At 58.1% G+C, this 24,905-nt stretch overlaps 1 protein-coding gene across 2 annotated transcripts; it reads left to right on the plus strand.

The window, feature by feature from the left end:
- Window positions 1-1,522: 1,522 nt before the first annotated feature.
- RORC (RAR related orphan receptor C) lies at window positions 1,523-24,469 on the plus strand (the record flags this gene model as incomplete). 2 transcript variants are annotated; one of them, XM_081113337.1, is made up of 11 exons in its annotated part: window positions 1,523-1,562; window positions 3,720-3,749; window positions 14,155-14,240; window positions 14,544-14,685; window positions 15,831-16,388; window positions 16,623-16,744; window positions 17,657-17,789; window positions 17,943-18,050; window positions 18,205-18,315; window positions 20,012-20,121; window positions 22,963-24,469. In XM_081113337.1, 11 exons carry the CDS (start codon window positions 1,523-1,525, stop codon window positions 23,122-23,124), a joined length of 1,602 nt encoding a protein of 533 aa, XP_080969463.1. In that variant the 3' UTR covers window positions 23,125-24,469. The 2 variants fall into 2 exon arrangements, with proteins under 2 accessions (XP_080969463.1, XP_080969462.1); XM_081113336.1 differs by lacking the exon at window positions 1,523-1,562 and adding an exon at window positions 2,770-2,812.
- Between the last annotated feature and the right edge of the window lie 436 nt (window positions 24,470-24,905).

Below are 24,905 nucleotides of genomic sequence, written 5' to 3' on the forward strand. Positions count from 1 at the left end.
AACTCTCTGGGCAGTTGGAAAGTCCTCCTCTACATCTAACCCAGCTGTGGGCAAACTACGGCCCGCGGGCCCGTTTGAAATGAATAAAACTATTGAAAAAAAAGACCGTACCCTTTTATGTAATGATGTTTACTTTGAATTTATATTAGTTCACACAAACACTCCATCCATGCTTTTGTTCCGGCCCTCCGGTCCAGTTTAAGAACCCATTGTGGCCCTTGAGTCAAAAAGTTTGCCCACCCCTGGTAACCTTTGTCCCTCAAGCTGCAGCCATTGGGAGACGCTGGGAGCTACTCAGGAACAGAGGTGCTGATGGCAGCAGAGCCTGCCGCTCCAGGGCCGGGCAGGAGTGGAGGATGGCGAGATGGGAGGGCCAGGAGGAAGGGACAGCTGCCTGCCCTCTCCACGCCAGGTGCCACGTGCGCCAGGTTGGGGGGAGGGGGGGGGCGCGGGCGAGTCACGAGGCTGTGGCGTGGCTGGCTTCTGCTCTGCTGTTTACCAGCTGGGAGGGAAAGCAGGAGGAGGTGCCAGGGAGCCTCCCCACTGCAGCCTGGCCCCTAGCCAGCTGGCCTGTTGGGTAACCAGGGGAGCCAGGCCCAGCTAATCAAACTCTGGCCAAGGCTGTGCAGGAGAGAAGTGGCAGCCAGAACCTGCTGAAGCCTCCCGCTGCAGCCCTCCCCCTGCAGCCCTCCCCCTGCAGCGAGCCCTTCCCCCGGGCTGGCCCAGTGCGGGCCCACTCAGCTTGGGCTCCTCATCCCCCAACCAGTAAGTGTAGCACCTCTCCTCTCCCCTCCCATTGATCCTCTGCCTCCACACACTCCTCCAGGCCTGCCCCCACCCCTGCCCCAACAGACCAGGAGGACATCAGGGAACTCCAGGGAAGGGCGGCCGTGAGGGTCAGGGGCTAAGCAGACAGAGGCCTCAAGGAACCCAGGACCCACTGGGATGTCTGATCGCATCCTGGAGAAAAGGCACAATCTACCCTCCCCCGCCCCCCCAAATAAACCTACCTCTCTCTCCCTTTGCCTGTCTCTGTCAGGGAGAAAGCACATGCTTTTGAAGTCACAAAGACCCGGGTTCAAACTCACAGTTCAACCGACCACTTATTGTCTTTGTACGAGTCCGTGAGTCATTAGTCCCTTTGAGCATCACTTAGCTTATGTGCAAACCTGGAATAATTATGTTTACCTCCTGGTGGATATTGTGAGGATGGAAGAAAATCATGCGTTTACATAAAGTGCCTGGCAAAGGGCCCAGCACACAGTAGGCGATCAGTAAATTCCAGGCCCCTTCCCTTGCCTTCACCTATCCTATTTCTCCTCAAGTCTCCAAAATCTGTTCCTTAGGCCCCTCCCCTTGTCCCCTCCCGGTGCCAGGACGCTCTGCCAGCCACTCCTTTCCCCTGCCTGCTGGCGGGCCAGGTGCTCCCTCCCTCCACACACTCCTCCCCCCTCCCCTGGGCCCTGCTCCCTGCCCTCCTGGGCAGCCAGGGCAGCAAGGACGGCACCCAGGGAGTTGCCCCATGGACAGGGCCCCACAGAGACACCACCGAGCCTCCCAGGGTAAGAGGCCCTAGGCCCTGCAGGCAGGTGGAAGGGACTGCCAGGAGGTTCAGAGGAGAGGGTAGAGACAGGACTGGTCAAGGAACGAGGAGGGAAGGAGGGACAAGAGAAGCAGAAAGGAGAGATGGATTGTCAGGGGACCGCAGACGGCTGAGACAGGACAAGCCTCGATAGAACTGAAGGAGAAACGGGAGGAGGGGCTGGGGACGTGAGAGGAGAATAGGAAAGGGGGAGATGCATGGAGGGAAAAGAAAGGGAGAAGTGAGGAAGGAGACATTGCGGTGGAGGGAGGAGAGAGGCGCTCAGGCAGGGAAGCTAGAGCCAGGGGAGGATTAGAGTGTGGGCAGGCCCCACAAGAGGCTGCACCCCTGGGAGCAGCGGGTCACTGCTGTACTGCCTCAGCCGGCCGGAACCCCGCACAGCAGTGGCTGGGAAGCTGGCCACTTCCATTCTGTTCACTCGCCCTGGAGAAACCTGTCCTGCCTTTGAGGGTGACAGACAAGGGTGGGGGAGGAAGCAAGTTGCCCATGTCCACTAGCCTGGCACCTTCCTCCCACTGGGGCTTCATTTCTGCAGAGAATGTGGGGTACTGAGCCCAGGGCAGCGGGGGACAGAGAGGTGGGCAGTCCTTGGCCCCACCAATGATCTAATCAGAGACCCTCTCAAAGCAGATCCCACGGCCACATGTTTGGTCAGCTGTGAGCTCGGAGGGGGAAGCCTGAGGGCCAGAGCTGCCAGCTCCAGGGCCATCTGGTGGAGGAAGGACGCCACTGCCAGGCACGCAGGGGACACCCCCACCCCAGGACTGCTCTCAGGCGCAAGGCTGGAGGCCAGAGAGCAGTGTGGGGTGCCACGTCAGGGAGTCAGGGAGGAAGCCGGGTGGGGCTAGGCAGGATCGGGCGGGTAGGCGGGAGGGACCGGATGGAGCCACTCCCTCTCGGGGAGTCCAACCCCCTTAACCCCACCCCAGCAGAGGCCAGGCCTTCACATCCACTCACCCGCACTGGGCAGAGCGGAGGAAGCCTGCCAGGGGGACAGTGAGGGGCTGGGAGAGGCGTTGCCCCGGATTGGGCCACAGAAGGAACATAACAGGAGAGCAGATTCAGGGGGTGGGGAAACTGGAGGGGACATGAGGCAGGGCGGCAGGGTTTTCTGGGACAACACACTGGCCTGTGCCCTCTGAGGAGCTGCTGTGTGGATGTAGAAAATGGACCAGGTCTGGCAGGGAAGCGCCTTCAGGGGCTCCCTGGGTAGGTGTTTAATACATGTTAACCACATGAATGAACAGCCCCCAGAGATGCTCTGGCTAAGGCTTTCCCCTCAGCAGCTGCCCCGCTGGAGGCCTGCGCCTCCCGGCTCACGCGCATCCACCCACCTGTGCTCCCTGCTGCCCGCTCTCCACCCAGATACCACACAGCTGGTGGCAAGGGACTCCTTCCTGTGCGGGCTGGTGAGTGCGAGCCAGGGCCTAGGAGGGCAGAGCAGGGTGCTCGCCGCTCTCCCATCCTCTGCCTCCAAGCACCTTCACCACCCCACTTCAACCCCCACACGTCTGGGGTCCCCAGGTGCCTAAAGGAACAAACAAACAGCCAAGAGCTTGAACTCCCACAGCGGGTTAACGGTGGCTGCAGGATAGGCTCTGTGCGCCTAACGGGCCAGGCCTCTCTCTGGGAGGCTCTGGGAATGTCAGCGTGAACAGGGCAGACACAGTCCCTGCCTCCAGAGGGCTTACCATCCATCTACGGAAAGCCCTGGTTCAGGGATAATGACACAAGGCTATCAGCCAGGCGATGGGGTACCAGGAAGTCAGCTGCGAGGTGCTGAGTGTAAACACCCGGGCGTGGGAGGTGCAGCTTCCCCAGGGAAGAGGTGTAATGGGAAACGCCAGGGCTGAGGAGGTTGGCTCCATTGAGGGGTGTGAGGGAAGGCCATTCTGGGCAGAAGGGAGAGCTTGGGCCTCCCAGAGCTGGTGAGCCTGCCACTCCGAGGACCTGGGAGAGGGCCAGGATGACTGCAAGGCAGAGAAGGGAGAGAGGAGGTGCAGAGGGTGGTTTCGCTGGGAAGCAATGGGATGGGGATGGAGACCAGTGAGGGGGGGGTGTGGGGGTGAGGGGCACCTTTAACTGTCAGCCCTGACCCCCTCTCTTCTCTTTACAGAGCTGCTGGCTGCAAAGAAGACCCACACCTGTGAGTAGAGGCTTGGGGTGAGCACTGGTGCTGGGGTGTGGAGAGATGGCACAGAATCCAGCAAGGGCTGAGATGGCACAGAATCCAGCAGGGCTGTGGGAGGTTCTTGGGAGAGAAAGGCACGGTCGGTTACAGAGATGGAGGGGCCGTGCACAGGTGGCCGGGCCTGAAGAGAGGTGGAGCCTAAAAAAGCAGGGGAGATGGGGAGACAGACAGGGAGATGAGGAAAGGAGGGGGAGGGACGAAGAAACCTCAAGATCAGGGCAATGGAGGAGATAAGGGAGAAGCCCAAAGAGCCGAAGAGCGAGGGGGAACATTGCAAACAAGGAGTACAAGGGCGCTGCAGGGCAAGGAGGGGAGGGATGCTGGACAGAGACACGGAGAGGGAAGGGGTGGGGCAGGGAGGCAGGGTGGCCGACACCAGGCTTTGCGGCAGCTGGGCCAGGTTTGGTGTTCCTCTCTGTGGTTAACACATCCTGAGGTGTGAACAAGCCTGGGGCCAGGCTGTGCAGGGCTGGAGAGCAGGAAAGTGTTCATTGCTGCAGGGAACACATGGACAGGGACACTCTGGGTTCCAGGGCCCAGGAAGGCTGAGACTACAGCATGCAAGAAGGGGCTAGAGCTGAGGAAGGACTTCTCCCATGGATGTGAGGGAGTAAGCACATCAGATCTACCCTCCTGGTTTGTGGGAAAAGCTACTCCCCCAGAAAATGCACCCACTCCACCTCATTCCCAGAGCTTGTGTCATACCAGAGCCAGGCGTGCCCTTCACAGCCTGAGGGCGCTCTGGGGAAGGCCTCCATGAGCCAGGAGTCCCTCCCTTGATGGGGACAGCTCTGGGGTAGGAGAGGCTACCTCTCTGGCCCTGCCTTGAATGGCCTACCAGTTCCTCCTGAGAGCTCGCCACCACCCCTTCCGGTGCCAACAGTGCCTAGGACCTTGCCGTTCCAGGCAGAGGCACGGCCGAGGGCAGCAGGGCCACTGTCTCCCTGAGCCAGGCAGACTGGGGCTGGGGGCCATCCAGGATGCTTCAACTTCCTGGGTGGGGGCTTGCTTTGCTCAGCACAATCCTGGTGGGGCCTCGCCTGCCCCTAGCCACAGGGCCCCACGGAAATGCTGAGCAGGGCCCAGGGAGGAAAACGGGTCAAGGAGTGACGTGTGAGCGAGGGGAAGGGAGCCGGGGACCATATGTGGGTGGGGGGTAGAGGGGGAGTTTCAGAGCAGCCAGAACTGGAAGTGGCTAAACTCCATTCCTACCCTTAACCCCTAACCACAGAAACCTCTGCCTGGGCCACCCCCCTGATGCCCTTCCCAACCCACTGGCCCTGTGCAACCGCACCCCCACCCCCACCCCATGAGTGTCCTCCCAAACACAGGCGGCCAGCCCTTCGCCCAATCCACTGCCCAGCTCCTGGGGGCTGAGGACGGCCAGCAGGGAGAGGGCTGTACCAGGCTGAGGAGCTATTGGGGTTCCGGTAAGAATGGAGACCTCCGGGGATCTGACCCAGCGAAGCCAGGAAAGATACACCTACCTTCTCCAGGCAGAGAGGCCCTAATCGATGGGCTCCGAATTGAGACAACTCCAAGAAGGGAGGAACCCAGGAGGGAACCCCCCAGACTGAGGTACCCAGAGAGCAGATATGAGGCTGAGAGGGTCTCTAAAATGGATTGGCCCCTCAGAGGGACCCCTAGGCCAAGAAACTCTATAGAGAGACTCACCCACGAGGAGCCCTCTCCCAAGCTGAGGAAGCCCTCTCCCAAGCTCTACCCTTAAGGGCAGACTTGAACCAGAGAAACCCTGGTTCAGTGGGATCCAGGGCCAAACTGCCTGAGTTTGAATTCTGACTTCACCGCTTGCTAGCTGTGTGATCTTGGGCAAGTTACTTAACCTCTCTGTGTCTCACTTTCAACTTTGAAGTGGGGATAACGGTACCTACCTCATAACGTATTTTGTGAGGATTAGATAATCCACATAAAACATTGAAAAAAAACTTTCTGGCACATAGTATCAGTTTTGTTCCCAAGGAAATTTCTGACAGACTAACCCTTCCTACAGATAGTGGGCATTTGTCGGATGGTTATTACTGCTACTATTGTCATTTATTCCCTTCCCAGGGCATACATGGTGTCTGTAGGGAGGGCGTGAGCATGGTGGGTGGTGGGGGCAGCCTCCCAGACTGTGCCTCAGTGGGCACGGCTCTTGGCAGTCCACGGGGTCTCAGGTGGAACACGCCACCACCCCAGGCAGACATATCTGTGACTTACCTCTAGAAACATCCCTGTCCCTGGCATCACCTGGCAAAGAGGGTCAGGCTTGGGAGTCCCCAGAGGGAGGGGGAGTCGGAAACTGGCCCCAGGCTCGTGTGAGCTCCATGCTGGCTCCCCAGCCAGAGCCACCCTGTCAGGTGGAAACAGCTTTTACCGAGTGTGGCTGTCGATTGTGGTTTTGGAATTTTCCAACGCCCCCTGCCACTGGCTGCCCCGCCCCTCACACCCTGCCCCAGGCCCAGATTGGCCACGTGGGGCGCCTGTCATCCTACCCGCTGCACCCTAGGGAGGGGTGGGGGTGGCGGAGTGGAGTTGGGGGGTTGTCACTGGGCCACCTGTGTGGTGCTGGCTTAAACCCCCCAGCCCAGAAGCACTGGGGGAGAGCTGGGTGCAGAGCTGCAGGCTGAGGCTCTGCTGAGAGGCCTCGCCCCCAACCCTGCTGCCAGCTGTGCCCCATCTCTGGACCACTCCGGGCTGAGAAGGACAGGGAGCCACGGTGGCAAAGCCCACAGCTCAGCCATGAGAAGTAAGTGAATGGGGCCGCCTGGGAGCGGGGAAGCCTGGATCCCGCGTCATCCCCAGGCCTTCTGGAAAGCAGGGGTGTCTTGGGAACAGAGTGAGCAAAGCTGAGCCCTCTCCCCTGGCAGGGTGTGTCTCGGTCAAGGCCAAGGTCTGTAGGCAGGTGGGTGGAGTAGCTGGGGAGTCTGAGAGCAGCGAGAGTAAAGGGCTCCCCTGCCCTGAGCGCTGGAAAGGATTCCAAGAGGTGCCCTGCCCCTCGCTTTAGAAAGAGACTGAGCCCTGAGAGGCCGAGAGGCCGGGGGCTGCCCTCCAGACCACACAGTTGAAGTAGATGGAGGTTGGTGAGTAACCCGCACCCTGAACGCACTCACCGGCTCCCGCGGCAGGGTTGCCCTCTGTGCCTTCAGCCTGCCTGCGAATGTGGTGGGAAAGGGGCCAGAGGAGCTGCTGGGCCCTGGAGCAGCCGGACTTGAGAGGCGGGTGAGGTCAGTAGGCGGAAAGGGTCAGAACCCCAGCATCCAGGCCTCAGAGCCACCAGTCCAGGGGCGTGTGTGTGTGCGGGTGTGTGTGTGTGTGTGTGTGTGTGTCCCCAGGCCCAGTCTCCCATTTGCTGAGGGGGATCAGGCAGAGGAGATGGGAGCAGAAAGCTTTCAGATTCACCCCCTTTCTGGCCCGGGGTCACAGGCCAGCAGCTAGTGGGCAGATGTCTGGGGTCCCTGTGCCATCCAGCAGAGCAAGAGTGGGCGAATCTGCCAGTGCCCAGGTTCATGTAGGAGAAGCCAGAGAACTGCTCAGAGCAGGAGAGAGAGGAAAGCCCGGGCCCCTATGGCCCGTACCTGGGGCAGCCCGGCCTCCACCTGGCGCCTTCCCACAGGACACAGGAGCAAGGCCATCTGGGGACCCAGAAAGGCCCATGGCTGAGAGTCTGATGACCAGGCTCTGCTGCCACCTGCCACCGACCAGCCATGCAGTCGTAGGCGAGTCCCTGGGTCCTGGTCTCCTCTGCAAAACAAGGGAGCCGAACTTAAGAAACAAAACCAATTCTGGAGAGGCTCTGAGGGCCCAGGACCAAGGAGAGAGCCCTGGGCCCCAAGTTAGACACCCCCAAGAGTAGCGAGGGACACTCAGCTTTCCGGGGTTGGGGGGACAGGCAGGAAAGAACTCCGCTCCCGAGCTTGGGATGAAGTCTCCCGTCCGTGCAGGTGGATGAGCCTGGGTGGGCCAGGAGGGGCGAGAAGAGCCAAAAGCGTCCGCAGGAAGAAGGGCCCCTTAGAGTGTCAGTTTCCCTTCTAAGGTCTTCCCATTCGCAGCAAAGGTTAGCCCAGCTGTCTTCCCAGAAATGGCCTCAAATCCGCCGCCCCAGGAACCAATGACTGGGCGTGCTGCGGCGCCTGGCATGCGGGCAGCAGTCCCCGGGAATGGGTGAGGGAGACACGGGGGCACCCCGATGTGGGACCCCCCACAGCTCCATCCAGGCTGGGAAGAAGGAGAGGGGTCTTCTGTTTGGGGCTCTGTGCCACTGGTCCTTCTCACTAGGACATCTCTGGGTATCGCACAGCCCCAACTTACCTGACTTCCCCCCCCTCCATGAGTGCCAGACACCACCATGCCCTCTGAGGACAGCTGGGGCGAGTCGGAGCACTGGGGGCTTGGGATCGGGACTTCCCCAAAGACCAGGGAGCAGAAACAGACTGAGACATAGAGATGCAGAGGCCCAACTCACAACACAGAGACTAATGTGACACACGGGAGGGAGTGGCGGCCGTCCGGGTGGAGATATAATGGAGAAACCCCGGAGAGCCAAAACACTGCGTGTGAAGGCCCAGACGGAACCCAGAGAGGCCCGCAGACTCGGAGAGAGGAAGCGGGGAGCGTGGAGGGAGACACTGAGTCCCCATGGCGTCGAGGAAGGTGGAGAGGAGGAGGCATGGGCTTCCGGAGCTTCTGGAAGGGTGGTACAGGCTCCCTGCTCCTAAGTAGAGAGGAAATGTCCATGAGCCAACACGTCCCAGCCAGCCAGAGGGCGGGCAGTGCAGCCATCACACTCCGGCGATGGCCAGGGTGGAGCCAAGAGGCGCAGGCCCTGGCGAGAGGCCTGGATGGGGAGGTAAGAGGATGAGCGGGACAGGTGCCTGCCTGGCTTTGCTGTACCTGGTCTCTCTCAGGTCTGATCCAGCTGGTGAGGAGCAGCGGGCCAGATAGAAGCCCACTCCCCAGGGTGCCACCGGTCTCCCCCTGAGAGCCGGGCCGTTGGAGACTTTACAAAGGGCCCCTCCTTCCTGGCATCACTCCTGCGCCTGCCCTTTTCCTCTCTTCCCATTCCTCTCTGGGATCCCAAACACCCCTTACTCACCCCACCCCAGCCCGGGGCTCTGGAGGCTGGAGCGTCCAGCCTGTCTCATCCATCACAGCCAGACCTGGGTATTGGTGTGGCCGTCCCTCCAGGGGGCTCCCTCCTCTCCCCTGCCTCTGTGCCCCTGACTCAAACGGGGAACAGGGACTTTCCCCTGCTAAAGAGCTCTCCAAAGAAGGCAGCCCCGGGGTCCTCTCCAGCCTCCACGGCTGGTCCACTCCTGCTGTTGCTGCAACACTGCCCCTTCCCCGTGAGACCTTGGGCTCAGAAAGGATGGAGCCGTCTATTTGCCTATTTGTGGGGAGGGATGGTCGCAGAGCAGGGCCTGGGGCCAGAGTCAGGGTCTTTCTGACCCCTCGAGCCTCCTGGAGCAGAAGGGAGAGACAGGCCTGGAGGCAGGGAAGGCGGCTGAGGGTGCCCTCTGGGCTCTCACTCCTCAGAGCTTCCTCCTGGTGATTCATCCCCTCCCCCATCCTCTGGTTGTTTTCACTCAATTCTTTTGTTTCCCCTCCTTTTGCCAGTCCCAGACTGCGGGGGTGGCGGGGGCACAAGGAGGGGGTTTCAGGTGGCTGGCTGGCTTTCATGGCTTTTCAAAACCCCAGACTCTCCCTCGCCCACCTGAGTTTTAGCTTCGCTACTTTCTCAGCCCTGGGATCTGGGTGCATCAGCAGAAAATTCTCGGCATGGGCTGGGAGGGGTGCTCACCAGGTAGCCTGACCCCCGCCTAGCCCTCCCCTCCACCTCCCCTGCGGTGGTACCCACCACCGTGGTTTCCAGCTTTGCAGAAGCTGCGGGAACTGAGAGCTGAGGAAGGAGGGAGGGAGGCTGGCGACGGGCTGGGCACACTTGTGGTCTCCCTGGGCAAAGGGACTCAGAGTCTGGGCTGGGGGGAGAATGGGGCCTAAGCTAAGAAAAGAGACACGTTCGTTCCCCTTTCCCATTCACTCACTCGAATCTGCAGAGAGGTCTGCAGAGATACGTGAAAGCCAGTCCACACCCAGTGGAGCTGTGTTCTGCCAGAGGAGTCCCAGTCGGGAGCTCTGCTGGGCTGGGCAAGCTGCCCACCTTCCCCTGGGTAAAGGCGGGAGGAAGAGCCGGGACAGAGGGCATATCATCTCTCTGGATCTTTACATTACACATGAGTCCGGCTGTAGTTCCACGGGTGTCCTCCCTGAATTCGGTTGCTAGCCTGCCCCCTCACTTCACACTTCCCCCTGCAGCCAGTAAGGACCCCGTCCCCTATCCCATCCTCCTCAGTGCATTTGGGCAGCTCATTCTTGTAGGGTCCAAAACTAAATGGTTGAGGACACTGTTGTAACCTTAGGCAAGCCGTTTACTCTCTCCCCCGGACTCAGTTATTCCTCATCTGTGCAATGGGGACAGTAAAGTAGTGCCTACTTCGCAGAGTTGTTGTGATCATTCAATGAAAAATGTCCACAAAACCTGGCAGAGAGATGGAATTCAGCCTACCATTGTTATTCCTCCTCAATCGACGTCCACTGGAGAAAGGGAGAAAGAGGAGACAGGGAAGGCCCAGCTCGAGAGTGACAGAGCCCAAGAGGAGATGAGGACCCCAGGTTCCGCTGTCTGCGTCCATTCTCCACCAGACCCCCCGGGGCGCAGTGGTTCTGGGGTTTGAGGGGAGAGATCCCCCAAGATGGAAGCCCCCACTTTGCACCTACCATTTCCTCTCTGTGGCATAGGGCACCTGGACAGGGCCCAGGGCTGGCTTCCTAGGGTGGCACAGAGCAGCTCTGGATGTATTCAAAGCGCGCTATCAATGAATCTCACAGCTGTGAGGAGGGTGAGATTAGAAACTAGAGGGAGGGGAGCACAGACTACTTGCTCTCTACCGTATTTCCCCCTAGGACGCTTGCTGCTGATCCTTCACTGTGCAAAGCAATCCAGGAGAGATGCATTTTCTTTTCTCGGTGTCGCACCAGAATGACATTGTTAGAGGTCACACTGAGTGGTGGAGAAGATACCAGAATGAGCTGGGAGAGAGACCACCAACACCACCCTCACCCCCGGGTGGGAGCAGCCTGGCACAAAAGCAGGAAGAGGGAGGAAGTTCTCGCTGCTCAAAAGTGTAGGCTGAGCCCAGCCAGCTTGGGCGCCAACCAGGAGCTTGTTCAAATGCAGAATCGAGGCCCCTCTCAGACCTCCCGAGTCAGGACCTGCCTTTTAACCAGATCCCTGGGCGATCTCATTTGAGACAAGCAAGGGCTAGAGTCATCTAGTCACTGGGTGGCTTCAGGAGACCACATGCATATGTGGCCATGTCTCTGTCCTTGGAATGAGAGGATGTCCTTGGATGGGCCCTGGGAGAGATCCCCCCAGAGCAGCGTGCGGGCAGACGGGGCTCTGCAGGGGCTGTGCTGCAAGGCTGGCCTCAGGGTTCCCGACCTTTGCTTGGTTCTAGTTCCTGGCACCGTTGGGCTCTTAGATGGTAAGTTCCTGGCAGGCCAGGCTCCCAGGCAACAGTTTGAGTAATCCTGTGATTACTCAGCTCCCCCTCCCCAATCTGGGTTCCCAGCACCTGCTGCTTCAGGGCAGTGGCTCAGGGGTAGGTTCAGAAGGGGAGATATCCGAGGTGTTTTTCAATTCCTGCTGCCCCCACTGCCACCTCTGCCCGTCCCCTTCTCATCCTCTCCCCTCCCCTCCTCCACAGTCACACTCATGCGCACCAGGACTTTAACGTTGAGGTTTTGGGTAGATGGCTTCGAAGGGGACACAGGTGTCAGGGGAAGGAGGGAGGAGTAGGAAAAAGGGCCTGACAGGGCTGACAGAGCCAGGATGTGACTGGGTTTTTCTGTGTTTCTTTGGCCCTCTCTCCATCTCTGGGTCTAAGTCTCTATTAATCTGACCCTCTAGTTTGGACCCTCTGACTCTGTGTCTGTCTCCCTGGGTACCGCTGTCTTGGACTATGGCTGGGGACATAGGGCAGTGGCTGGCCTCATGGCTGGGGTCTGAACGCAGACATCCCCCAAACCCGGTATTTGTGCTGGAGGCCTGTGGCTGGCCACAGAGCCCCAGGAGAAGGGCGAGGTCGTGGTGACACTGTTGTGAGGTTCCTAGAGCTGGGCCAGCAGCGGGTCAGGCGTGGGACAGGGAGATGTGTCTGGGTCACCCGTGTGGTCAGCGCACACACGCATGCGGATGTGGCTCTGGGAGAAGGGAACAGGCTGGGAGGCCTGTGGTCGACGGCGGGGCTGGAGCCTGAGTTCCCACTGTGGCTTGGCCTAATCTCCCTCCCGCTTACTTTTGTGGGCGACCCACGTTGGTTTCTCCCCTCTCTGGGCTCAGGTCCACCGAGGAGAGCGAGACCACGGTGTTGGGGGGAAGGTGTTGAGGCAAGGGCAGACTCCACGGGGCACAAGCATGTCTGGCGACCTCAGATGCCCACTGGCTTTCCTCGCCCTCAGCTCCACTCAGCGGTAACCGGCGTGGCACATGCTCCCCTTGGTGATATCACTTAACTGTACCACCTACAACCACCCCAGGGACAGGCAATGTTATTTTCATCCTGATTTTACCAACGAGGAACCTGAGGCCCAGAGAACCTAAGTGACTTGACGTGCAGGTGCCCCCACATTTTCTGCCCCTTTTCCAAGCACCCGAACCCCTCTTGTTCCCTCTTCCCTCCATGCATTCCAATCTTCTCTTAACGCACTGGAAGGAACCTGCACTGCCCACTTTCCCCCGGTCCTGGGTGACCACAGCTTTCTGTGTGTGTGATGCGCGGGCAAGTAGGGCTGGGGCTGGGGATCGAGTCCTAGCGGAGGGTTTCAGACCCCTGGTGCCCTGCCTCTTTGAGGAGGCAGCTTAGTCTGACTCACCTCAAGGATGATGGACACAATACTACAGGGAGTGGCGGGCAAGTCATGGTCACCCTCCCACCTCACCTCAGCAGACCCTACACGTGATCAGGGCCTAGGTCTGGGCCCGAAGGGAACTCAGAAGGGAGGCAGCAGGTCAGCAATGGCAGAGAATAGACCTCTATGACCTTGGGAGGGACAAAAACACCGGAAGTAGCAGGAATCCCAACTCTGCCCAGCTCCCTTCAAAGATGGGCTGGAGGAAGGCCAGCTGCTGGGCCCTGGAACTCAGTAGAGAGCTGTGGGCATTGACAGCATCAGTGAAAGGAGGGGGCAGGCACAGCTTATAGTGAGTTCAGTGAACAAACACTAACACACAAACATGTACGTGTGCCCCCTGGCTCACGCAGACATGCATTGGCTTACAAATCACATGTACCTTTCATGTGTATATACACACACACACACACACACACGCACGCACGCAAACATGCCCACTGATATGTGCACCCCAAACGCCGTGTACACAGAGCAGCTTAATGGAAAGCTCAGGGGAACTGGAGTGTAGACCCAGCTGTGGGTCAAACTAGCCGTGTGAACCTGGGCCAACGGCCTTCCTCATCTGGTCTCTTTCTTCGTCGGCAAAGGAAAGGAAAGGTTGAGCGAGATGGTCTCAAGCCCCAGGCAGCGTTACACTCCTGATGTGTGTGCATGCAGTTGAACACGTAGGCCTTCGTGTGCACATAAGCATATCACAGAGCCACCCTCTCTCTGCTCTGGGGCCAGGGCCCTGGGAGCCCTGCCTGATGCTCTCCCTGGCTCCCAGGCGTCCAGCAGAACTGGCTTGCTAGCCCCACTCTCCTGTGCTCCATCTGCTCTTCTCCCTCCCCTCTCCGGGCCCCCCTTTGTGGACCCTGTCCCTTCCTGAGCCTTCTCTGCCCGGCTGAAGATGGCTGGCATCTCTACCTGGCGCAGGTGCCCCCTGGCTTGGTGAGCCACATCTTCCCGCCAGGCCCCACACTCTGCCCGGGGGAGCCCAGTGGGGGAGGGTGGCCCAGAGGAAGCCCCCTGGGCGGGAAGCAGGTGTTGTGAAGCAGCGAGGACTCCTAGGTCCCCAGACGGGCGCGAGGGAGGCAACGGGGCCTTTTAAACTTGAAGCGCTGAGCAGGTGGCCTCCTCGCAGCTGCTGTCTCTGCCCCGCTAGAGCTGGAACAGCTCCTGGCCGCCCCACAAAACAAAACAAAAAAATACAAAAACCGGCCCCCACAACCCCTGGGCTGGCAGCACTTCGCACATCACTCCCTCCAGTTTGCAGGAGGGAAAGGGTGCTGAGCTGAGCCGGGCCGGGCGGGGTGGGAAGCACCTTGGCCCTGTATCCACAGGCCAGGCCTACACTGGTAGGGCCCAGAGAAGGTCCCAGGCCCACCTCCTGCTCTTTCTTTTCCAGCACAAATCGAAGTGATTCCTTGCAAAATCTGTGGGGACAAGTCATCTGGGATCCATTACGGGGTTATTACCTGTGAGGGGTGCAAGGTGAGCGCACACGTGTACACGGTGTCCTAGAGATGAGGAGGGGGTGGTCGGTGGCCATGGACCCCAGGGATGGGCTCCTGAGGCAGCCGGGGCGGTGCCTGACCTGGAGGGCCCTGCACACAGGGGCCTTGTCTTAAGCTGGGGAAGCGATTGCGGGACGAATCGCAATCACACCAAGAAATGGAGGAGAGGAAACTGACCGCAGGACCTGGGAAAGCTGGGGTCAGAGCTCATGGGCTGGAGGCGCTGGGGGCTGAGCTGGCCTGGCCACGACCAGCAGCCCGGTCTCCACCTGCCTCCCAGGGTTTCTTCCGCCGGAGCCAGCACTGTGGCGTGGCCTACGCCTGCACCCGCCAGCAGAACTGCCCCATCGACCGCACCAGCCGGAACCGATGCCAGCACTGCCGCCTGCAGAAATGCCTGGCCCTGGGCATGTCCCGAGACGGTGAGGCCCCGTGGGCAGACCCCCCAGCTTTCCCTGCAGCCTGGAGGGGCCTCCTGGCCTCTGCACACGCCCTTCCCGGGGTCCCCTCTCCATCCCTCCCGACAGGCCCTGTCTCCTCCGCTGCCCACTGTGGGGTGAGCAGGCCACCCTCATCGGAGCTCTTCCCAGCCCCCAACTTCAGGCTCGGCTAGAACAACCCTCCTTTCCCTGCGGCCCCCAGCTCCTCCTTTTCTTCTCCTCGGGATGGATCCTCCTCCCTCCACTCCCCTCTTTCCCTCCTGCCCCATCACTCTAGCCCTGGCCCCTCTCTCTTCCCAGCCCCTCACCCCTGTCCTGAACTCTGTGTCAGGAATGGTGGCCTCAGGGTAACCCAAAGGCCGGGAGGGTGTGGGCTTGCTGTTCCTGGGGCGTTTCTCCACCTTCCTTGCCTACCCCCTCCTCACACCCCCACCCCCACCCCACCACAGAGGGAACCCAGGCTGGGGGGGCATGAGCTGAGGGGGAGCCAGAAGGAGCCTGTCAGCACTTTTCAGCGCCCAAAATAACAAAGTGAAAGGAAGCACGCAGGGGGGCGAGGGGCAGGCGGGGACGAGGGGCTGTGCCCCCACACCTGGGAGGGGGGGGGCGAAAAGGCAGGAAAGAGAGAGCAGAAGAGGATGTTCAGACACCAGCCGCGGAGCCTGGGTTGGGCTGTGGTGAGTATCTAGGTCACCAGGGAGCCTGCAGCCTGACCACAGGGAGACCTGTGTTCTCAGCCTCCTCTTCCTCCGACCCTCCTCGAAAGGCGAGGTGACCCCGATACAGCCTGAGGCCCCCTCCTCGGCCACCCCCAGTCCGACTTCGAAAGGCCAGGATTCTCAGTCCAGAGTCATGGCCTAGACTCGGCCGCATTTAGAAGCTGGGTTCACGCCGGGAGAGTTTACTCAGATGAAATGCCTGGGCCCCCCGAAGCCGACAAGAGAGAGAGGTGGGAGGGTCCTGAGCAGAGTCCCCCAAAAGGAGGCGCTCAGGCAAGACCCCAGAAGCTCTGCCTGGAGTCGGCTATTCAGGGAGCAGCAAGTTAACGCCCCATCATCAAAACGCTGTGGGCTCTGCCCGGTGCCTGTCCCCCTGCCTCAAAAGCTCCCGGCCCCCACCTCTTGCAGCTGTCAAGTTTGGCCGCATGTCCAAGAAGCAAAGGGACAGCCTCCACGCTGAGGTGCAGAAACAGCTACAGCAGCAGCAGCAGCAGCAGCAGCAGCAGCAGCAGCAGCGGGAGCCCCGGGAGCCACGGGAGCCACGGGAGCAGGTGGCCAGAACCCCTCCTGCGGGGGGCCAGGGGGCAGCTGCCCTCTCCTGCACCCTGGGGCTCCCCGATGGGCAGCTGCCCCTGGGCTCCTCGCCTGACCTGCCCGAGGCCTCCGCCTGCCCCCCTGGCCTCCTGAGAGTCCCAGGCACCAGGCCTACCTACACCCACAGCTTGGCCAAGGCCGCGCTCAACGGGGCCTCGTACCACCTCGAATACAGCCCAGAGCGGGGCAAGGCTGAGGGCAGAGAGAGCTTCTACAGCCCGGGCGACCCGCTGACCCCTGACAGATACGGACTTCATGTGGAGGATCCCAGGCATCCTGGGCGGGGGGACCCAGGACAAGGCCCGGATAGCTACCGCAGCCCCAGTTTCCGCAGCACCCCCGAGGCGCCCTATGCCTCCCTGACGGAGATCGGTGAGCAGCTGAGGAGGCAGAGGGGGTGGGCAGGATGAGGGGGGCGCATTCTGAGAAAGAGGTCCTAGTCGGCACCCCATGTAAACCAAATGCGAGCCCCAGAGAGCTGAGGGGTCCTGGATGAGAGGTGGAGGGGTCGGCAGAGCAGGGATGCGCCAGGCAGAGGGGTGCCCTCGTATGTGTGGCGAGGCGCCAGCTGAGACGGAGCCCCTGTGCCTTCTCCTCTGGCCCCAGAGCACTTGGTGCAGAACGTGTCCAAGTCCTACCGAGAGACGTGTCAGCTGCGGCTGGAGGACCTGCTACGGCAGCGCTCCAACCTCTTCTCCCGGGAGGAGGTGGCTGGCTACCAGCGGAAGGTGAGGCCGGGGCACCTGCCCAGAGCGGGACACCCCACCACTGGGGAGTCCAGAGGTGGCCCCCTGCACACCATGTGGGCTGGGGCCGAGCGGCGCATCCCAGATAGACACATGTGCATCCACGTTGGCGTGGGGGTGTCTACCTCCCAGCAGATGGACCCCAGCTTTCCCCGAGCCTCTGCCTGGTAACACTTGGCTGGGCCTCCACGCCCCCACCTTGGTGCACTGTCCCTCCTCTATCAACCACAACACCAGGCAGAGCCCTGATGGCCACTCGTTGAGCACCCTCCCCGGCCAGGCTCTGTGCGAAATACTCTCTGACATCCACTATCCCTGACCCTCTGACAACCAACCCGTGAGGTGGGGATGTGTTTCTATTTGTAACAGACCTGGAAACTGAGCGCGGAGTGGTTAACAGACTCACTCCAGGCCCCAGGGCGGTGGAGCCAAAGGCAAATCCAGGTCCGCTGGGCTCCAGAGCGTATGTTCCCTCCTCTGTCCAGCTGGGACAGTACCGCCAGCTCTAAACACACTCGTTCGGCCCTGGCCTGTTGCCTCTCTAGACCATTAAGGCCTTTGGGTGTGTCTTTTGGGGAGGGGGTCAGTAGGTGCTTTTCACTTCAACAAAGATGCAGACTCTTTGAGGGCAGAGCTGTGTCTTAGACTTTCTTATTCTCCCACAAGAGCTCAGTCCGTGCCAGCCGCTGGTGGGTGCTCAGGAAGTGGGACCCAACCCCCGGGGAATGGACCCCGAGTGTGCATCTGTGCTGAGAATAGGCTAACGCGGCCGCGCGGAGAGAATGTGGGAGTTCATAAACTATCCCCGGCCGCTTGTCCGTGCGGGCTCCCAGGGGCGTGGGGCGGTCCCCGGGTCATAAGGGGCTACAGTGGGACCCTCCTCCCTCCCTGCAGTCCATGTGGGAGATGTGGGAGCGCTGTGCCCACCGCCTCACCGAGGCCATTCAGTACGTGGTGGAGTTCGCCAAGAGGCTCTCGGGCTTTATGGAGCTCTGCCAGAACGACCAGATTGTGCTCCTCAAAGCAGGTGCCCAGGGAGGGTGGGCAGGCCTGGGGGTAAGGGGGTGGTGGGGCAAGGCTGAGTGGAGGGAGGAGGTCAAGGAACCAGGATGCCCAGCGGGACAGAGACGCAGGCCTGGCTTTGTGTGACGCTGCACCTGCCTTTTCCTCCCCGCCCCAGGAGCCATGGAAGTGGTGCTGGTGAGGATGTGCCGGGCCTACAATGCCAGCAACCACACCGTCTTTTTTGAGGGCAAATACGGTGGTGTGGAGCTGTTCCGAGCCTTGGGTGAGAAGCAGGGGGAACGAGAGAGAGGAGTCGGGTGGGTCTAAAGCTTCAAGCCCCAGGGCAGATTGCCCCCTCTGCGCCAAACCCCAACAGGGTGTCCCTGGGCACTGAGGCCTCACGCAGCGGGCCCACTCTTCCGCTTCCTCTCCATCAGGCTGCAGTGAGCTCATCAGCTCCATCTTCGACTTCTCCCGCTCCCTGAGTGCCCTGCGCCTTTCTGAGGATGAGATTGCCCTCTACACAGCCCTGGTCCTCATCAATGCCAGTGAGTGTCGCTGGGCCAGGGTAAGGGATATTCAGTGGGCTGGGGTGTGCCAGATATTGAAGAGTCTAGACCTTCGGATGTGGTTAAGTCTGGGAAATTGCTTTAAAGAGCATATAAGCCTGGCCAGTGTGGCTCAGTGGTTGAGCATCGACCTATGAGCCAGGAGGTCACGGTTCGATTCCTCTTAAGGGCACATGCCCGGGTTACAGGCTCAGTCCCTGGTAGGGGGCATGCAAGAAGCAGCCAATTGATGATTCTCTCTCATCATTGATGTTCTATCTCTCTCTCCCTCTCCCTTCCTACCTCTGAAATCAATTAAAATATTTAAAAAACATATGCGCCCATTAAAGCCCAATATTGCTATAAAATAAAATGAGTTAAAATGAAGATTCAGAGGAGCCCGAGAGAGGGAAAGGCGCAGCACAGGTGGGGTTGGAGAAGTGGGCGATGTGAGGATGAGGGGAAACGAGCCAGTTCCCTGGGAGAAACGAGTCTGGCTGTGCATCCAAGTCAGTCATGCCACTGTGACCACACGTCGGAATCACCTGGGGAGCTGTAAGCAGGATTGCCACCTGGGCCCGTCTCCCAGAGATTCCAAGGTTTATTAATCCGGGTGCAGCCAGAGCATCAGAATTGTTAACAGCCTCCCCAGGTAGGTGGTCATAATGTGCCACCAACCTTGAGAGTCTCTGCTCTGTGTGGACTCACTTGAAGCCTGTACGCCATCATGGCAGGACTCTGGACAGCACTCCACTAGGCGGGCGAGGCCTGGACTGGGCCTGGCCAGCAGAATGCTAATAAGTATTCGGAGAACCTGGGAAGAGTGTCCAGCAACTAACCTGCGTTTACAGACCAAAACGATCAGTTTCTGGCTCTGCCACTGAGTAGAGACCTAAAAATACTCCTTAAACTGGAAATAACGACTTAAAAGATGACATCTGGCTATTTTATGGAGCCAGGGCAAATGGTGGTTTGTCTGCTGACGTTAGCTGCAGGCTGCGGCAGAGGCCCTGACGCTGGCCTAGGTGACCTCATGAAGGCCATCTCCTATCTGAGGTCACCCTTGGCTAGTGGACAAGGGCTCTCTTCCAATCTCTTGGGGGTTTTTCCATAGCAGAAGCCTAGTGCCTAGGATTGGATGGGCTATGAGAAATACCAGGGTACCAGGGAGAAGACAGCTTGGAGTAGAGAAGACAGCTTGGAACTTCTTATCTTTTTCATCTCTCTCCCCAGTTTTCCTTGTAGGTAGCCAAGCCCAAGGCCCTAGAGCTAACAATTATCAAATCAACACACACACACACACACACACACACACACACACACACACGCAGCTGAAAGACCTCATCCAGAACAGATGTCCAAAATAGTACACCCTAGCCCTAGTCGGTTTGGCTCAGTAGATAGGTTATTGGCCCACAGATTGAAGGGTCCTGGGTTCAGTTCCGGTCAAGGGTACATACCTGGGTTGCAGGCTCCATCCCTGGCCCGGGTCAGGGTGTGTGCCAGAGGCAACCAATCGATGGATCTTTCTCACATCAATGTTTCTTTCTCTCTGTCTCTACCCCCTCCCTTCCACTTTCTAACAACAACAACAAAAAATAACCAGCCAACCAAATAAAAAATAGTACACCCTTTTGGTGGAAGCTATTGTCCATGTGTTTTCTTGTTCTCACTGTGGCCCCTTCCCCTCCTTCAGGCCGGCCGGGGCTCCAAGAGAAAAGGAAAGTAGAACAGCTTCAGTCCAATTTGGAGCTGGCCTTTCACCATCATCTCTGCAAGACTCATCGCCAAGGCATCCTGGCAGAGGTAGGAGCAGTCCCTGGGGCAGACAAGGCCGGCCCAGCGCCAGAGCTGTGACATCAGGGCTTGTGGGGCCTGGGCTCCGAGGGTACAGAGAAGCATCTGCCACAATGCATTAGAGAGCTTGCAACAGCACGGGAACTGAGGGATCCGGCAATCACTTCTATGTGCGTAAAGATGGAAAGTTAGAGAGCCTGGGATTGGGAGGGACCTCCAGGGAGCAATTCAGTTTAATATAGCCAACACTTACCCAGCACCCGCTCGTACAAGGCACTGTGGAATGGAAATATACAGGGATGTGTCCTTGTCCCTGCCGCGAATTTTCAATCTGCTACGAAGAAGAGACTCCTGCATGAATAGCTCTAATACCGCGTAGAATGTGATATAGTAATAATGCAATTAACACAGTTCTGTCTGTGGCAGATGTGATCGCTCATCCTCAGGGCAGCTCATTCAATAGGGCAGGTACTAATATCTTCCTGTACGATTCAGGAGGCTTAAGTGACTTAGCCAATTTTACACGATAGGTAGGTGATACATGCAAGATTTAATCCCAGTGGTCTTTCCACCATATCGCTTGCCTGGATACATTACTTTGATAAGAGCTTTGGGGGAAATGTTTGGAGAACATAGAACAGGATTAAAAATAATTTGGGGGTAAAAGGAGTGAATCATAAACGCTTCCTAGAGGAGCGCTTAAAGTAGGCCATGAAATAGGTAAGATTTTTAACAGACATTCACGGGATGGGGCAGGCATTTCAAGTTTAGAGAACAATCTGAGTAAAGCTAAGGAGACGGAATAATGCCTACATGGAGAATATAGTTCATGGTGCATTTGCACTAAAGTGTAAGATCAGGATAGATTGATGGAGGCAGGGAAGTAGCGGAAGACGCGCTTGAAAATTAGGTCAGGGAGCAAATCAGAGAGCACTTTAAATGACATAGTAAAGAGTAAAGGCTTTATTTCTAGGCAGTGGCGAGCCCCAAGGGCTAAAAGAATGATATCATCGGAGCTATTATTTAGGCAATTTAATTTGGAACCAGTGTAAAGGAACCACTTATGTAAGTGTTCAAGCGACGGGCCCTTGCTATGTGCCAGGCACGGTGCCCGGTGCTGAGGATACAGCAATGACTTAAACAACTGTCTGTCTCTGCCCTAAAGAACTTCCAGTCCAGTAGACTAGATTAGGAGGAGAGACGGAGGCTGGAACCTGGGAGAACAGCTGTGAAGCACATCTGGTTAGATCCACCTTCAGAATATATCACTTCCGCACTGTCACCACACACATGGCACCCACCCCCCAGCTATCAGTTTTCACTTGGATTGTTAGTGAGGCCTCCTAACAGGACCCCTGTCCCACCCTTGCCTGCCCTGTGTCAGCCAAACAGCACTGTTCTCAGCCCTCCAATAGCTGCCCTCCATGCTGAGAGTCAAATCCAGTGTCTGTGTCAGGGTCTACCGGCCTCATGACATGACCCCTGACTGCTTCTCTCACCTCTTCTCCTTCCGCTGCCCCCTCAACTACCCTTTCCAGCAACACTGGCCTCCTTGCTATTCCTTGAACACACCACACACAGTGGTATCTCTGAGCTTTCGTACTTGCTGTTCCAGCTGCTGGAATGTTCTTCCTCGAGTTTTCTAAATGGCCTGCTCCATGCCTTCATTCTGGAAAAGTTTTCCCAGACCACATTGTACCAAAAGCCCCTTACCCTGCTTTATTGTTCTTTAAAGAAATTCTCGGACATATTATATATTTGTTTAGTTTCTGGATCCTTGACTAGAATATACATTTAGTAAAGGTAGATATCTTATCCACTGATGTATTATCCCCACAGCCCATCCCAGTGTCTACCTGAGTAAGTGCTCAACACCTACTTGTTGAATGAATGAATGAATGAATGAATGAATGAATGAAACTATTGCAAAAGCCAAAGAAACTCAAAGTAAAGCAGACAAATGAAAAGACGATAAATTCAAGAATGCCAAAGGGTCCCATGCTGCCTGCTTTTCCCTGGCTGCCCCTTTCCCAGGAAACTAAGCTGGGCAGAAGGGGTGGGGGTGGCTGTGAGAGGTATTTTTAAGCCTTGCTTGCTTATAGAGGAAACTGCAGAAGATAAATGGCTTTCTCAGCCTTTTCCCAATGAGGTCTCCCTCCCTCTGTCACCTCATGGGTCTCTGGGTCTTTTTCATTCCCCCTCCCCAACTGAGTCCTGGCAGTGTTGAGAGAGAGAGAGAGAGAGAGAGAGAGAGAGAGAGAGAGAGAGAGAGAGAGACTGACTCTACCCAAGGAGCTTAAACCTAGGGTAGGAAGGCAGACAAATTGGATCGTTTTTCTAAAGTGGGATTTAAGTGCTACACAGAGGAAAGACCTTTAATCTGGCAGAGGGATGGGGGCACTAGTTAGAGAAATGTTCCCAGAGGTGGTGACACTTGAAAGTAAGAATTAGCCAAGCAAAGAGCTGGAAAGGCATTCCAGGTGAGGGGAACAGTATCAACAAAAGCAAAGAGTCATGTGACCGTATAGAAATCAGAGACTCACAGAGTTTCACTATTATAAGAGCATAAAGTATCAGTTAAAGGCTTTGACAAGGTTCCTTTTTAGGGGTAGCAGGAACATGATTGGGGGTCTCACCCAGAAAACATACACCTGGCCCACATCAGTGTTCCCTTGCCTCTGCTTCCTGACAATACCTACCCCTACCCACGGTGTCTGGCTGTTCCAACAAGTGCCAAGTGCACAGAGAGAGAGGCAGAGGTTACCCTCAGCGAGGAAAGATGAGAGGACTCTGTTGCCCTGGGGAAAGTGCAGAAGTACTGACCCCCCTTCCCCATTAACTCATCTCCAGCTGCCACCCAAGGGGAAGCTTCGGAGCCTGTGCAGCCAGCATGTGGAAAAGCTGCAAACCTTCCAGCATCTGCACCCCATCGTGGTCCAAGCTGCTTTCCCCCCACTCTACAAGGAGCTCTTCAGCACTGAAATCGAGGCCCCCGAGGGGCTGTCCGAGTGACCTGGAGGAAGGACTCCTTTCCTGTCTAGAACCTGCTGGACCACCTCCCTGGACAACCCCCCCCCCCACCCAGCCTTTTCCTTTCCTGTGACCCTGGAGGGTGGCCCTACCTGTTCTTTGGGACTGAGAAAGTGCTGAGACTGGCTTTCTACCCACAGCCCCGCCTGGCCAGTGGGCCGAGACCCAGAGGGCGGGGCGAGGGGAACAAGGTCTCCAGCCTCAGCTTTGCTTGATCCTCTCTCCCATGCCCCTTACCCCAGCTTCTGGAGCGAGGGGGTGGCGAATATTAGGACCTCTAGGAGGACCAAGGTGCCCTCGGGACAACAGGGGGGATCCAGGGCAGCCTGGACAGATGGAGCTCAGCTCTGGGCTCAGAAGCTAAGAACAGACCGTTGAAATACCTCATTGCATTTTCCGTGGGCTTCAGCGTGGGGGGAGCATCAAGCTGAGACTGGCGGCTGGAGCCCAGAAGGACCTGTACAGAACTTGAATCTGGACCTTTAGATTTTCTGCCTTCCCCTCTCCTCCCAGCCCAGCAAGGAAATGGTTGGGCACCCTGCCCTTCTCCTGGGGTCTAAAAAAAAAACACACAAAAAAAACCCCTGCATACATGGAGGGAGGGGCTGCAGATAATTTTTTATGGGATTTGGGTATAGGCTAGGGTACAAGGAGAGCCAAGAGCATCACAGACAGAGAGAGGGTTAGAACTCAAACCTCCCTCATGTGCACTTTAAGAATAGACGTTAGGGGTTAACACAAATCTGATCCGGCACACGTCCGCAAACAGGGGAAACACACACACACACACACGCACACACACGCACGCACTCGACCTGCAGTTATGCGGCTCTACAGACACGTTTGATCTCACATGATCTCCGTCTTCCTTGAGGTCACTGAGGAGCTTAGCGGCCTCAGGAAGAGCACCAATCCTGAGGGACCCAGAGCATGCCCATGGTGCCCCACCCACCAGTCTTAGACCTGGGGCGCTCCCAACGCTATCCCAGCCCAGCGGTCTCCTATCACAAGACAATCCAAGAGAAGCAGAGCTGGCTGGCCACTGGACAGTCCGAAGGCCACGGATGGACAGTGTAGGCCCAGCTCTCGCGAGGGAGGAAGGAAGCAGGAACAGGTGCAGTCCGGGCACTCAGCGATTGGGAACCACGGACTGCAGCAGGGGGTGGAGGCCCCGTCTCCAGCCCCAGCCCCAGGCTTTACAATGAGCTGCCAGCCCTCTGCTGAGGGATGAACAGCAGAGGGAGGGGGTTTGCCTGTCAGAGGAGGGATTCATTGGGTAAACGTAAACCCCAATTTGTGCCATTCTTTATAAAATGATTTCAGAGGCAAGAGGTGTGTGTGTCTTCAATAACATCATCCACACACGGCTCCGAAGTCTGGCTCCTAGGTGGGGACCCAGGTCTCGGGCCCAGCCAGCCGTCAGGTCAGCGTTGTCAGGGCTCAGCCCCTACTCCGATCACCCCTCGCTGAAGCTTGGGAGCGGATCCCCGGGAACCCCCACGCAAGGAGCCTCAGACTCAGCTCCGCAGGGGACGTTCGGGGCGGAGAACTTTCCCCACAAATGATACCCACAGGGGACATTTACAGTGAGAGGCTGCCGGGAATTGCCCTGCATCTGGGAAGACAGCCCTAAGGGGCTTGGCCCTGGAGCTCCCGGGAGGGAATTGGGATGTGGGAGAGACTCTTTGGAGCTGCCCAGCTGCTTCCACTGCTCGACCCCCACCCCTGGGGGCTCCAGACCCGCCCCCGCACCACCCCCCCTC

The sequence above is a fragment of the Myotis nattereri genome (genome assembly GCF_964212035.1).
Source record: "Myotis nattereri genome assembly, chromosome: 18".
Lineage (NCBI taxonomy): Eukaryota > Metazoa > Chordata > Mammalia > Chiroptera > Vespertilionidae > Myotis > Myotis nattereri.